The 15,078-nt window shown below is 45.7% G+C and overlaps 1 protein-coding gene across 6 annotated transcripts in view; it reads left to right on the top strand.

Annotated features, from left to right (window-relative positions):
* The first annotated feature begins 3,034 nt into the window (after window positions 1-3,034).
* Cobl (cordon-bleu WH2 repeat protein) overlaps window positions 3,035-15,078 on the top strand; it is a 227,738-nt gene continuing 215,694 nt past the window's right edge. For 5 of the 6 annotated variants that reach the window (XM_050141257.1, XM_050141262.1, XM_050141259.1 and 2 more), the window contains exon 1: window positions 3,035-3,344. Coding sequence is in view for 4 of the 6 variants with exons in the window: in XM_050141262.1 (XP_049997219.1) it covers window positions 3,304-3,344 (41 nt within the window). In the remaining 2 variants the exon portion in view is untranslated. Of the gene's footprint in view, window positions 3,423-15,078 lie in introns of all 6 variants that reach the window. The other variant, XM_050141256.1, reaches the window with a different exon arrangement.

The following is a 15,078-nucleotide window of genomic DNA, read 5'->3' as shown; positions in this document are numbered from 1 at the left end:
CACTACCAGTCAGTACAAGATCAATCCAGAAGCTACTATGTGTGACCTTCAGTCCTGGGCCAGCAAATTTTGCAGCCCTGAGTTCTCAAGAGCACCACTCACTGGATAAGATTCGGAATCCTTTACACATCCAAATTCAGGAGGCACTGACACAGCCAGATTCTTCTCTTCCCATCTTTATGTGTCCTTGATGTGACCCTGGGCACCTTGTATATGGTCTGGGTGTACTCTAGTAGGGTCTCTGAGGTCCCAGGCATCCCTACCAGAGGAAAGGTAAGACTTGAGAGAAGAGGTAGAAGGAAAATGGAGGATTGGGACAGAAGACGATGACAAGGAAGTCCCTCAAGTGATCTGTACTCTGGTGCTAGCTCTTTGCCCTGAGTCAAGAGCTCAGTGAGGTAGCCAGGGTCACCAGTGAGATGCACAGCAGGTGCTTAGCTGTGCTCACTGATGAACGGAACAGAGGTGCAGCCTTTGTGTGGCATGTGGGACGTTGAGCTCTGAAGTGGCACCTGGTTGGAAACCATAATGGGAGCCTGCCATCATCAGTCCTTGTGGACTAGACACACCATGCAAACTGACAAATACTACATCCTCACCCACCCCAGCAGTTACAAATATCTACTAGAACGTCTTGGATTTCTATAAAATATTTTGCGATGGTCAATATTTGAGAGAATGCTGGCTTGCTGACAGACATTCTAAAGTGTATGAATGGGGGAATCATTTTTTTCCTGAAATCAGTGTCCTTACATGCCATGATATTATTTGTTCTACTCAGATCAAGAAGTACGTGAAAGTATCACCACAAAGTGACCACAAAGGTCAAGTGATCTTGGCACGTGATCCTGTGCACAGTCCCCCTCAGACCTTTGTTTCAGTCTCCGTCTGGAAGAGCTCTGCCTTCTGCCTGTTATTACTGTTTTCCCTGTCTAGTTCTTCATATATCTATCTGTGGGATGCTGTGCTTTTGGAAACAACTGTACAGAGATGGATCTGTTGGGATGCTTTCCATAAGGGAAGCAGTTCCTGATTGTCAGGGCTGGCCTATTTAGGCTACAGGCAGAGGCGTTGGGAGCTTAGACCCTCCTACGGGTGTTAAGCCCCAACCTTGCCTTTTCCTTCATTTTGATAAGTCTTCCCAGTTCTTCCACCCACTCCATTTTCCTTTTCGGTTTCTCACATTGTGAGGTTTAGTGGCTTCCTTAGAACTGGAGGTTGTCCAAGTCTAACACTACCAGGGTTTTTTTCCTAGAACAGAAATAGGAAGGTCAGTCTTGAGGTGGACAGTGTCTGCCTTCCTTTAAATCTTTTGGTGTGGTATTCTCTCTCTGAGAACCAACTGCAATCAGAGCTCATGATGTCTAGCTGCTATCTCTGCATGCTGTCTGAGCCACTGCTGTTTCTTGGGGTATTCCCTGGGGCTTAGGTTCCTACTTCCTGGCCAACTGGTCTCTTCCAGGCTACCCTTTCCCTCAATGGTGTCCGGAGCATGGAGAGATCTTAGAGATTCTAGGACAGAGCTTCTGATAGCCACACCCAGGCCTGGAAAGAGGCCTAGAAACTCATCTACTCAATGTTCTCTTTTTATAGTGAGCCCTAATCCACCCTCACTGCCTGTCCCAAATGTTGAGAGTAATGAAAATAATCAACAAGATCCACTCTTCACTGAGTCACACGCTCGGGAAGGAGACTCATGTCAAACACATAGAAACTAACAAAAACCATATCCAATATGGTATGGACATATGCATATATTTATATTCCATGTGTATATGATTCATATGCCTATATTTATATAAAGATAAAATTTATATGCATATACAAGGAAGCACTTTATAAACAGACACATAAAGCACACACACATACACACACATACACACACAGAAATACACACACATACACATAGACACACACACACATACACAGAGATATACACACACACACTAAAATGATAAACATCCATCAAGACAGTGAGCAAGAATGCCAAACAAAATTCAAGACACTGGACAAGCAACAGATGGGAATTGACAATGGGGATGTGCTTTAACACCTTGGATCAGAAAAGGCCCCCGATGAGGAGGTATCTGAGCAGAGCCAAGAGGATACATACAGAGCCTCCAGGCCCTCTGGTGGGAAAGTGATCTGAGTGCATTCAGAACGAGGCCTGACTCTGCTGGCAGTGTGCAGGGGTTCACCTGTTCTGAGTAGGCACAGGGGCTGGGGCCCCGAGGCCTGGCAGCCACCGCAGGACTTAGATTTTGCACAAAGTCTGGTCTTCCCTTTTTCCTTAAACAGAAAGTTGGGGCTCAGAGGAAGAAAGGCTTAGGCGGGTTCCGGATAGCGACTTCAGCCACAAAATCTTGTTACTAGTCTTTTATTCCAATCCTAAGAACCTAGCACAACTGCTGTATTTGTAGGGCTGAACTTCACAGAACCAGGTTCTTTTCCTGTTCCTCTGAGGTCAATTAGCAGAGTGAAGAGGTGAGGCATGGTGGATCCGGGCCTTCAGGTTGACTTGCCCGGTGGCCTCAGCACCTGCTGCCTCTGCTGGTTGTTTTGCCCACCAGTTGGCACGGGAATCACCACAGTAATGTCCATTCCTATCCAGCCAATCAGGCTGGCAAACAGCCAGCCCCACTGTTTTCTGACTTCTCAGAAACGTGTACCTGTACCCCAAACTGCAACCCTCTCCAGTCGCCGGTGCTGCACACATCAAGAACCTCATGGATCACTCTGCCCGCCCCAGGCAGTAGCTCTGTGGCACTGACAAAGGTTCTTTTAGGTTCCAGGGCAGAAATGGGGACCCCAGGCACTCCCCTCTTGTTCCTTCAACTCAGTTCTCGCCAGCCAGTCCGCCCGCCTCGCCCCACATAGCCACAGGTGGCAAGGTGTTCCCCTGCCCAGATCTGACAGCGCGCCCCGGCAGGCGACCCGGTGCCCACCGCAGGGTGCGCGCCCCGCCCAGGTGCGCTCGGGCGGCGGGGGCGCGCGGGGAGGCGGGCGCTGGGGAGCGGCGCGCGGGCACGGGGCGGCGCCGCGGTGGGCGCGGCTGAGCCAGCTCGGCGGGGGCGCGGCGCACCTTGCTCCCCGCGCCCGGGCCGGCCGCGTCGGTCCCTCCCCGCGCCCCCGCCCGGCCGGACGCCTCCGGTCGCTTCCGTCCTCTCTCGGCACGGTCGCTGTCCTCACCAGGCCCGCGTGGGAGGACGATGGGTCAGCGCGGAAAAAGTGAATGAGGACGGCGACGCCGCCAGCCAGCGCCTCACTCGGCCGGCACAGCCCCGCGCGCAGCCCGCCGGCTCTATGGACGCGCCGCGCGCACTGGCGGCCAAGCCCCCCAGCGGGTAAGCGGGTGCTGCTGAAGGGCCGGCAAGGGTCTCCGTGAGGTGCTGAGGACGTGGGGCGCCAGGGTGATTGCACCGGTAACTGTGGCAGGCCTGACCCGGGAGCACTTTCCTCGGGGGGGGGGGGGGGGGGGGGGGGGGGGGGGGGGGGGGGGGGGGGGGGGGGGGGGGGTGGGGGGGGGTGGCGGGGGCGGGGGCGTGGGGGGGGGGCTCCGTGCAGAACCTCAATTTGGAGCTGCCTCCTGTCCCTTGCGATGGTGGCCACTGCAAGTGAGGGGACAACAGAACTCCGGGCCTCGGACTCCAGCGTGCCCATCTGGTCCAGTGTGTGGGTTCCTCCAGCTACCCCCTGGCAGGCCCTGTGACCGACTTGCTCCCTGCCTCATGACAGGAGGGCACTGGGACTGGGGAGGCCCATGTGGCCAGGCGATCTTGGGAGGGACTTCATGAACACTGTTCTTCCTGCTGGGGCCTCCCTTGGCCACCATCGCAAGGGACAGCAAGGGACCCGAAAAGGTGAAGAAGACACCTTCATTGGACCAGGAAAACAGAGCTGTCACCCCTGTCTTCTAGTATTCTCTAATTCCCCAGCCTTTTTAGTTTCTTTTTGCTGTTCCCACACCTTGTCGGCAGAGATTGCCTGTCACATTGAGGATTTTACTTGAGGACAGAGAAACTTGCCTAACACGGGTCAGGTCAAACAACCTCGCCCTTTAATCCCTCCCCCAGAATCGTGCTCATCCGTTGTCCATCCGTGTCTGGACACTTGGCAACCTTTGTGGACTAGGTAGATTTTAGAGCGTGCCATGGGACCGACCTTTGACCTCTGCTCTCTGGAGCAAATTGGTCATGAGTGTAGCGAATGGAATGAGGTGGGCTGGGCCCGCACCTGCTCCTGGAATGGCCCACTTTCCACTTGAGCAACTGGGTTTTCGGAGGCAGCCTTGGGGACAACAAATCTCTTTTCTTTTGCAGTTATGTCCCACTGACTCACCCTGTCCTTTGCCCATGGATGTTGCTGCCCAAGTATTTATAAAACCCTTCTAAAGCAGCTTTTTGTTATTTCTTAAAATCTCCCCTGGAGGTTTCCAAAACGTAAGCTACACTCAAGCCAAGGAATTTTTTTTTTAAAAAGACATTAACCCCACTACACTTAGGTGTAGTTATATAATTCCTTTGACTAAATAGATTCTCCTTAAAAAAAATAAATACGGGAATACTTTTTTCTCAGTAACTGGAAAGCCCAAAGTGACCCGGGAGTTTGTAAACAGAATTGCTTTTAAATGCGAGGCTTTTCTGGATTATTTCATAAATCTATTAAAGGGAATTGAATTATTTTTTATCACATTTTCATATAAATAAATATGCAGGGACTATTTAGGAGGCCTGAAAAATTTCCTAGAGTCTCTGAGGAAACCAGTGAAGGAGTCTGGTAATAGTGAAACCACCTTATTCAGCCAACCCAGGTCTGCCTTCCTTACTGCTGGTCACAAAGGAAAACCAAGGACTTGCACTGTAGGTGTGCTAGCAGAGTTTAGGAGGCTTGATGCCCCTGTACCCCCAGAATATATTGCCTGCTTCAACCTCTCTGTCCAAGACATGTAAATCTATTTTTGTAACGTCTGTTATTGCCATTTGTCACTTGTTTATACTCTGAGTAAAGAAACACTAAGAAAAAATAAATAGGCTTTATTTTTCAACAAAAATTACAAGTTCACTGTTAACTATTTGGTGTTCAGAGTATTTTTTGGAATTCAAAGAAGCAAATGGCACTTGGGTTTTGGATATTTTATACTGTTTAGCTGTATTGGTTGCTTCTCACAAAGGATTGTGACATTGTTGGGCCTCATAGTGTTATTGGTGGCAATTAGGTTTTCTTGGCTTGTCTTTGAAATTACTGTTTTCTTTATCTCCTGAGAATCGTTGGTGTTTGCGGTGTGCTCGAGTCAAGTTTGTTTTCTATCTGATACCAAAGAGGCTAGTTATAAAATTAAACTTTGTGTAAACTATCATTTTCCCATGTGACGGCAGTCAGCTGGCAGGATGAGTTTGTTGTTATGGATTAAAAGCTCCTCAGTCTTCCTTGTGCTGTGCAGCCTGGTTGCACTGGGCACGAGGTTATAAAGCATGGATTAGTAAAGGCACGGATGGGCTTGTTGATGGAAAATCATCCGCTAAGAGTGTTATCTTTGTTAAGAACACAGATGCTAATTTTACTGGAAATCATATTTTTCTTAGTAATTCCATCATAGCAGCGACTGTGATAAGTGCCTGTCTGGGGAAGGCCTTCTTTTAGGAAGGAGATTGTGTGTAGACTTGATGTGTTGCTTTGGTAATTCCGGAACTCATTTTTAAATTGTGTGTGTGTGTGTGTGTGTGTGTGTGTGTGCGCGCGTGAGCGCGTGTTGGTATATGTGACTGGCTGCCCACACGCTGTGGCGCATATGTGGAGACTAGAAGACAACCTGGAAGTGAGTTCTCACCTCAGGTTTTGACCAGTCAGACTGATAGCTGGTGGAATATTTTAGAATACAGATGTTGGCAAATTGCCCTTTGGTAAAGTTTGAAAATATAGTTAAGCCCGTACTTAATGTATTTTGGTGTATCTGTTTGAGTACATGGGATCCATCTTAGAAGTTGGTTGTTATAGACTGAATTCTGTATTGAGCACCATGGGCATAAGGGAGAGAGTGTTTGGCATTTGGCCGATGGTGGATATTGAGGGTTTTATTTCTATTGAGAAAGTGCATAATTGTGTGGAATTAGAAAGTAGCCATTGACATGAACTCTCAAAGCTGGGTACACTGAGCAAAGGCTGAGTCACTAATGTGAATCAGTGGACTTCACAGGGATGTAGCTTTGCTACTTGTATGTGTATTTTTATTTTAATGACTTACTAGAATAAGAAACGATTTGAAAAAATGAAGTGGGTGTCTTGCTGCTGTTGCTTTGGGACCAAGACAGGACTACAGAACCCATCTGTCCCTTCGCTAATCCACACTTTATAACGTTCAACCCCTTGCCCATTGCAACCAGGCTACAGCTCTGTGTAGCCCAGGCTGGCCTTGAACTTGTGATCTTCCTGCCTCAGACCTCTAGGATGACAGGCATGTATCACTATGCCCAGCTCAAAGTAGGCAATGTGAGACCCTCTTATCTGTCAGCAGCCAACACAGTATCACAAAAGAGTGCTTATTCCCTTTGATGGGAATATCACCAGCCATATTCATGTCTTGTTCCAAACCATAAATGTTCTTATCATAAGGAAATATATATCATAAGACATTTAGATTCGCTTTTCGGTAATGTGTTGGAAAGTGTCTAGATCCTTATGAAGGAGAGAATAAGGATTATCTGTTACAAAACCTCAACACTAAACGAGCTACATTCTTAAAGATAGTACTCTGAGCTCTTTTTTATTCCATCCACCCACTTAAGTAATGTTAAAATTCTGGATGTGGAGATTACTCCTTGGGATTTTACTTTTTGTAGTGTCAAATAATCACAAGTCATTTCCCTTGCATCTGAATAGCTGTGTTCAGATGATGGATCTGAATGGCCATGAATATTGCTTCAGAGATATTTGCAAACTGTTGAATCACTCCTTTCTCTGGGATTCTAGAATGCAGACCGTCCTTTGTTTTTTTTTTTTCCCTCATGATCGTCCATGCAGGCGCATAATAGATTATTATTGGGTGGCACTGTGACCTTGAAAATGTAACAATCCCCATTTATGCACATAGGCTTGAATTCTGTGGCCTCTTTAATTTGCGACTTGCAAAAATGAGGTCGTGACTTGTGTGCACCCAATGATATGTCTATAATTATTAAGAAAACAGTGATTATAGGATGTATCTGTATCCCATAATAACTGGCTTAAGATACTAAGCCTTTTGAACTTTGTGATTGGGTTTACAATTACATTTGCTTTTGCAACTCATCAACAGTTTTAAAAGCTGATCAGAAATATTTACCGTCAAATGAGATTTGAAATACACAAACATGGCTTGATTTAGACTTGAACGAAGTAAACACATTAAACAGACAGTGTGTTTATTATGTGTCTTTTTGGCCCCATCCACATGAAACTCTGGGGTTTGTGGGGTTTATCTATCGTCTAAGTTCAGTGATGTGTTTTCATCTGTGCTGCAATAGAGCACAGCTCTTATATTGCATGACCCGCTGAAAACTTAGATATCTTCTCCTATTTGTACTTTCCTGTGCTTTATCTATTTCACATTGACTTATATTGTTGATATAGATAATGTATCTCCTAAAATGATTTTTCATTTATATAAGTGGGTTGTCCATTTTAGCCTTTACCCTTCCCGTGATCAGTGTGTGTGAGCTGTCTTCTTTCTGTCTTGCCAATGTATTGTTAAAGGGCCTCTTAACGGATTTCCTTTTGCCTTCCCTACACTTCCACTGTTCTATATTTTCAACTTTTCTCTTGCTAGGAGAACATTATGTATGCTTGATAAGGTGTCAGTTGCCTTTTATAAAGCTAAGAATGGTGGTTCCTTTTAAGACTGTTCCCATCACTCCAGACCCACATGGGTATGCTCTTTCCAGTAGCAAATGACAGTGTTTCTCCAAGAGTGTGTGTGCTCCCCATAGGTGAGCCACAGGACCTTTCCCATGGTTCTCAGCAAGTCCCTTTATAGGATAATCTTTTCCCCCAGTCAACAGCACCCTGTGGTGATTTAGGATTTTAAATTCTTCTGTCTAGTCCCTCCTGAACAGGAGGTAAATTGCTCCTGGCTAGGATGGTGTCTTCCAGAGGCCAAGTCCAATTAAAATAAATTCCTTAGCCAAACATATTTCTATTAAAAAATAATCAAAGAAGAAGCTTTAAGATCAACTGTCAAAATATATTGTACTTAGACTCATTTGATGAGATGCATTCCCAGGTCACTGGTGCTCTCACATACATGGGCTTGGAGATCCAGTTGCCACCCACACCAAACCAAGTGATACATTTTATGGACTGCAGCTGAAGCTGGGCATGGTGGTACAGCCTGCAATATCAGCTACTTGGGAAACTGAGGTTGGAGGATCCAGAGTTCTAGGCCAGTCTGAGCTACAGACTGAGTCCAGTGTCTTCTTGGGTTCTAGAGTGAGTTCAAGGCCAGCCTGGGCAACTTAGACTCTTCCTTGAAGTGAAAAGGAAAGGTGGAAATGTGGCCTAAGATGATCTCTTAGAATCCTTACTCAGTGATATAACTCCCCATCCTGACCCTCCAGAACCTAAAACCAATCAAACGAACAAACCCAGCACACAACAACGACAAAAGACTACCTTGAATTGATTTAGAGAATTCTATTTTAAAGGGATAAATCCTTATCCCTTTGAAATTTTCCAACTGTAAGTCACTGAACTCAGAAGTCCTACTCCTCTGCCTTACCTTATTCCCAACATCGTTCTTACCCAGTCTGCTGTTCCAGAACCCAGTGAAGGGGCCATTATTCTAGGGAAAGCCCCTTGTTGCTCTAGACACAAAGCAGCAAGGGTACCCATTCCCCTTTCTGCATTAAGAGAAGGTGGGGCTAGTGGATACCATTGAGGTGACCAGGACTTTTGCTTCTTACTTCTATTCTCCTGTGGGAAGCAGAGAGAAGACTGGAATGAGATTTAGGTGCTGGTGGTAACATACACCTTTGATAGCATAGTCTGCAGCCTTCCTGACACGGCTCTGTATGAATTGAGAGAGTGACTGCACTCCAGCAAGGCTGCCCTGTGTGAGCCGTCAGGGCACCTGATCGACAGAGTTCTTCACCTGTCCTTCCAATTTATTCTAAATCCTACTCTGTGTGGCTTGGAAGTCTCAGGAAACTGGCCAGGTTATTGACTGTGGTTTCTCAGTCTTTGGTGACCACTGTAGCATCTTCCCTGTAACTCTGCCACTGTTACACTCTTTCCCCATCACCTGGCCCCGGAAGCCTTGTCTTCTATCCCAAGATGGTTCCTGGCAGCCGTAGGCCATGTGGGCTTTCCATCCAAGGCCTCCAGTGACTTTACAAAAGTTAGTTCACTGGCGTTTCCTTCCGCATCTCCACACTTTCCCCTGTCAGAACCCTTGTAGGAACTGTGATTTTTAGCTTGCTAATCTCTTTCCCACTGAAGTCAGAGCTCCCCAGAGGTAAACACCCTCCTCTGTGTTAGTATCATCTGCCTGTAGCACAGGAGACAGCTGTCACCCAGTAAACCAGCTCCCCTTACCATTTGTGGCTGGGTCAGATAGCCTTAGAACCCAAAGGGGCCCAGTGTTATATGATTCAGTGATCCAGAATGTCCTGGATGCCTCTCTCTATCTCTGAAAAAAAAAAAAAAATTTTCTTAAATTTTCGCATACCTTTGCTTCTGCCAGACTGTGTGTGAACAGACAGATCAGCTGGCGTTGAAGGTTCTCTGCTCTAGAGAAGCTTGCCAGCCATGTGTCCCCTGTTCTTCAGTGACTTGAGAGGTGTCAAATGCCTTATTGAGGAACAAGGAGAAATGGTGGCTTTGGGACAATGTATCCTTTTTTAACTGACTGTCCAGTGGGTTGGGCTGGGGTTGTGGTCCCAGCTTACCACAAAGCTCCTTCCCTGCCTTGCTGCTTTGTCATGGCCAATATGTGGCTTCCCCATGTTATAGCAGGACACAGGAGAATCACCTGCCCTTTCCTTTGTGGCACAAGTTGTACATGTGTCCTCTTATACACATGGTCTTGGCCCAACTCCCATACAGTCATTAAGAGGAGACAGGACATAGTGGGACACAGTCCCTGACCATGGTCTGCGAGGGATGGGAGGAGCTTGATATGTTAGACTGATGGGGGCAGGTGATCTTAATGCCCATGTGACTCTTCTGCCTCCTAGTAAGGGCCTCAGAAGTCAACTGTCAGGGAGTGTGGCGATGGTTTCTAGACTGTGCTGAGAAATGTATCCTTATTTTGCTCAGCTTATAATTGGCGGTAAGTGGGCCTGAGCTTCACTGACTGGTTATATATCAGCCCAATTCAGGCCTCTTGCAGCTGCTGCTTCTGATTCTAGTCTCCACATCAGTCCTGGGTGTTCAAAAAAAACGCAGACCCTTCACCCTGCCATCTCTCCGGGACCTTACAGACCCCGAGCACAGGAGTTCCCTGTCCATCCCCAAGAGGAACTGACATTTAGACAGTCACCCAAAAGGACAGAAGCAACCAGACCTTTCTGGCTGTCAGATGCCAGGGCACTGGCATGCTTTAACTTTTATGATTCTCGTTTCTTTTATCTCCTTCTCCTCCTTTTCCTCCTCCTCCTCCTCTTCCTCCTTTTCTTCTTCCTCCTTCTCCCCCCCTTTTTTTTTCGAGAGAGGGTTTCTCTGTGTAATAGTTCTGGCTGTCCTGGAACTAGCTCTTGTAGACCCGTCTGGCCTCGAACTCACAGAGATCTGCCTGCCTCTGGCTCCCAAGTGCTGGGATTAAAAGGCATGAGCCACCATTGCCCAAATCCAACTTCTTTTTGTTCATGGTGTGAAGCACTTTAAAACTGAGCAGATTGGAAAGAGAATTTCCTAGCCACAGCCATAGGTTAGCTGTGTCTGAGAAAGTTGGGGAGCCTCTTGCCTTGCTCCTGAGAGAAGGCAGGCTAAGCGAAGAGTACCTGTTCTCCAGTGGGCGTTGTCTAGAAAGTTCATCATGTTAAAAACTATGAGTGGCTGGAAGAGTCAGAGAACTAAAACTGAGTGGTAACCAGTTAACTGATTTTGCAGTTTTTGAGTACGTAATCTGAGCAATTAAATACTTCAATAGCTTCCTCAATCAGTCCTTGCAGGGTCTCCCCAAACTTAGTAGTTCGAGAGTTGTTTAAAAATAGGCTTGTCTGGGAGTGGTAATTCAGAGATGTGAACACTTTTGTTCAGGTGACTAGAGCCTTAATAATTAAGAACAAAACTTACTAATATTCACTAAACAAATGGTTATCTTGAAAAAGGCTGGTGTGTTGTAGGCAGACTCTAGACATTGACCACAGCAAATAGTTCCTTGTCAAGGTCCCCATATGTCTGATCACTCGTCTTCTTGCCTATAGTTTTCTTTTGACTCAGCTTTAAGGTAGAAGTAAAACCTTGTCCATTCTACTCAGCGCCTACATCACTTACTATGGTGTAGTGGTCATTTATTCTCTAACAGCATTGCTTGTATGGAGAATGAATTAGAGATCTCTTTTGGCCCTTACCATATCATATGACATCTTTTCAAGAGTGTTATTTGGGCTATAGAAAGCTCAGTGTTTCTCATGCTACACCAGCCCTCTGAATTCCTATCCATAGTTACTTCTGAGATGTTTTTGACTGGTGTTCACGGAGTGATTCATTTTCAAAGAAAATGCTCCAAATGAAGATCACGTGCAAATTTCACAACATCAAGAACCCATAATAAGAGGCTGTAATGATGGCTCCCTGGGTAAAGTGCTTGCTATGTAGACAATGGAAACCTGAGTTCACAATTCCCAGTGCCCAAGTAAAAGCTGGGTGTGGTGGCCGTGGATCTGTAAACTACAGTGTTGGGGACAGAGACAGGCTGATCCCTGGGGGTTGATGCTCTGTCAATCTAGCAGCTAGACTTAAACTGAAATATTGAGCTGAGGATTCAGTGAGACACCCTAAACCAAGTAAGAAGGTGGGAAGTGGTAGAGGAAGACACCTCACATGGATGGTTGGCTTCTACACACACAGAATGACACTCAAACAAATGACAGTATTCCCCCCCCCACATCTACACACACACACACACACACACACACACACATGCACACATACGCACACATGTGCACACACACACATATAAGATGGGGGTAATGAAGTCTAGTTTGCAAAGTAGACTGATTTGGAAGCGACACTTCAATTTGAGAAATTTTCTTACTATTTTTCAGTTTACCTAGAATTTTACATTGTTTTGGAATGAGAGGTTTTTGATGTTTTTTGTTTTGAGAGGGAAACAGAAGTGTTTACAAGCTATCAGTTAGGTGTTACCATATTGGCGATGTGCTCTAGGTTATGTTGAGTCTTTGGATGCTCTGTGAAGGCTTGACTCTTCAGGCTAGCCTGATCAGAAAGACAATAGTGATTTTCTCCTGCCCTGTGAATTCCCAGCCTGGCATGTGGCCCCCTACTCCTCATCCCTTGGTTACACTGCTGCACTGTCTGGAAACACAGAACTGAGGTTCCGAAGTCCCCTCGGCTGGGGCCTCTTCTGCTTCCTGCAGGATGATATGATATCTGTGGTGTGCTATAACTTCTCAGCAGCCTTTTGCTAAAGAAACAGTCTACCACAGGCATCCGCATGAAGCCTCTTGAAATCCGTCACTTGGTGGATGCATCTGTCCTGCTGCATTTTCAGGAAGCACAGCCCCTGGGACTCCTCAATGGGACTTTAATGCTTTGAAAGAAGTATGCATGTGTGGCAGGAGACGACCTCACTCAGAAGTTGGTGAATACATTTGCAACGTGGCTGAATTCATAAAAATTGGGCCCAGTCTCTGCCTCCCGTCTTGCAAGTGCTTCTGCCTTGATCCTGGCTAATGAATTAATAAACATGAAAAGCTTTCCTTTGTACTGATATGACTTGGCTCTCTGTGTCTTGTGCTGATACATTTGATAGAGGTACAGAATTCTGCTTTGTTCAGTAAACGTACTTCCTTCAATGTAGAAGCTTGGAGAACCTAAACTTGTAAATTTGTTAGTTGTGTTTTCTTGTGTATAACTTGAGGTAACCTTCAGTGAGAGCTGGGTGATTCTAATAGCCCCTTTGTTGTTGGTAAGTGGATTTCACTGAAGAGTATACTTGGCACTTATTAGGGCTTCTAAGGGCTGGTGTCCTGCATGGACATGCTAAACAGGGAAGAATAGTGTGTGGCTTTTTGGTGTGGCTCTTGCTGGGTTGTGCCTGCTATTGTGTACGTTCCTACAGTTCCCTGATTCTTATTTTTATTAGTCAGTTTCTTATTAATGTGACAATTACCTAAGACAACTTATCAAGAGGAAAGATTTCTTGTGGCTATGGTTTTCAGTGACTTTAGTCCATGGTCTTTTGCTCCATGCAGTGGAAGAAGCTGCTCAGATCATCCTGGTTGGGAAGCAGAGACCAAAAGGGCAGGTTTGCCAGTGATATAACTTTCACCATCTAGGCTCATCTCCTTAAAATTATGCCATGCCCCAGTAACACCAGGTTCAAGACCAAGCCATTAAAATACCATACTTTGAGACTCTCCATATCCAAATATTACATTGCCCACTAAGAGACACAAAAGTGGAAAAACCATGCCTTCTTCATGGTTAATGCATTCGGCACGTAGCCTGAGTTGTTTTTGTGTTGAATCTCCTTTTCAGATTACATACTTAGCTCCGTGCGGATCTGTGCACATGGAACATCCCTCATCCTATCTTTTTGAGCAGAATTGTTTATTGTGGTGATATTGGATCAATAAGCATGAGCAGAACCCTTGTTTCGGTGTTAACCAGTTGCTATAGACAGACAAGCAAAGGGGGAAGAGTGTACCCCTGACTCTGTTTGAACTGTTGGCCTGTGGGAAACCCTTCTTCTTAAACAGGACATCTGAGCAGCAAACTCGGAGGAAAATTGTATGCTTGAGATGTTTTCTTGGCGCTGATTTTTCAAAACTATGTAGGTTTCTTAGGGCAGTGATGTCTATTTAACATGGAGCTTAGTGGGAAGTAATGGATTGTTTGCCTTTAAATAAAGTTAGCCTTCATAATAAACTCCTGTGCCCTGAGAGGAGGGCTATAACTCATTTGCATAACATTTTTATTTAGGAAAGGCAGTGTTTCTGTAATGAAAAAAATTATTGGCTTGAAAACATCTGTTTTTTGTTTATTTGTTTTAAAAATGTCTAAGTGTTATATGACTTTTCTGAAAGATTTTTCCCACCAATCCCTCTTTCTTTTGTTAGTGATAGAAGGGATAGAGCCTTGCTCTGTGGATGCTTTCAGGCATTGGGAGAATGGGGTATGTTGCTGCAGGGCTGTGGCTGCGGTTTGCAGTTCTGGTCTCTTTCATGCTGAACATGTCAAATTGCAGAGCTTGTGGGGTGGAAAAGTAAGATCTTCCAAACCATCCTCTGCCACTGAGACGTGTGTAACTTGAACCAGTTGGCGAGTTTTTTTGGCTTCCAGGTCCTCTTAATTTTTGGGGAATTACGTAGAGTATAGATTCTTAAAAAGTTTTACATTTTTATTTATTATTATTAGTGTGTGTGTGCAGGTGTGTGTGTGTGTGCATACATGCACACGCACACACACGTGCACCAGTGCATGTGGAAGTAAGAAAATGATTCTCCAGAGTTGTTTCTTCCCTTCTACTGTAAGGCTGGGCACTCAAACACAGGCCATCAGGTTTACGTGGTAAGTGCTTATTCCTGAGCCATCTTGCTGGCCCGGGTTGTAGAATTCATGAGATAATTTGACAAGGAGTAAAAGGATCCCGTGGAGTGCTTGCCATATGGTGGTTCCTTTTTTACCCTCTGTTGTTCTTTTCTACCAGCAATCCATCAGGCCAAACAAAGGAAGACTCGAGGCACTAACGCGGCACCCTGTCCCTGAGCATGTCTGTAAGGAGATGTCCTCTACAGTTCCCATTGTTTGCACACAGGAGAGACACAGACAATGCTACTGCCATAGGAAACCAAAGACATAGAATAGAATAGAATAGAATAGAATAGAATAGAATAGAATAGAATAGAATAGAATAGAATA

This window comes from Alexandromys fortis, unplaced genomic scaffold (genome assembly GCF_014885135.2).
Source record: "Alexandromys fortis isolate MF-2015 unplaced genomic scaffold, M_Fortis_MF-2015_v1.1 scaffold_7, whole genome shotgun sequence".
NCBI lineage: Eukaryota > Metazoa > Chordata > Mammalia > Rodentia > Cricetidae > Alexandromys > Alexandromys fortis.
The sequence above is the reverse complement of the archived record's forward strand: the minus strand, read 5'-3'. Positions and strand labels throughout refer to the sequence as shown.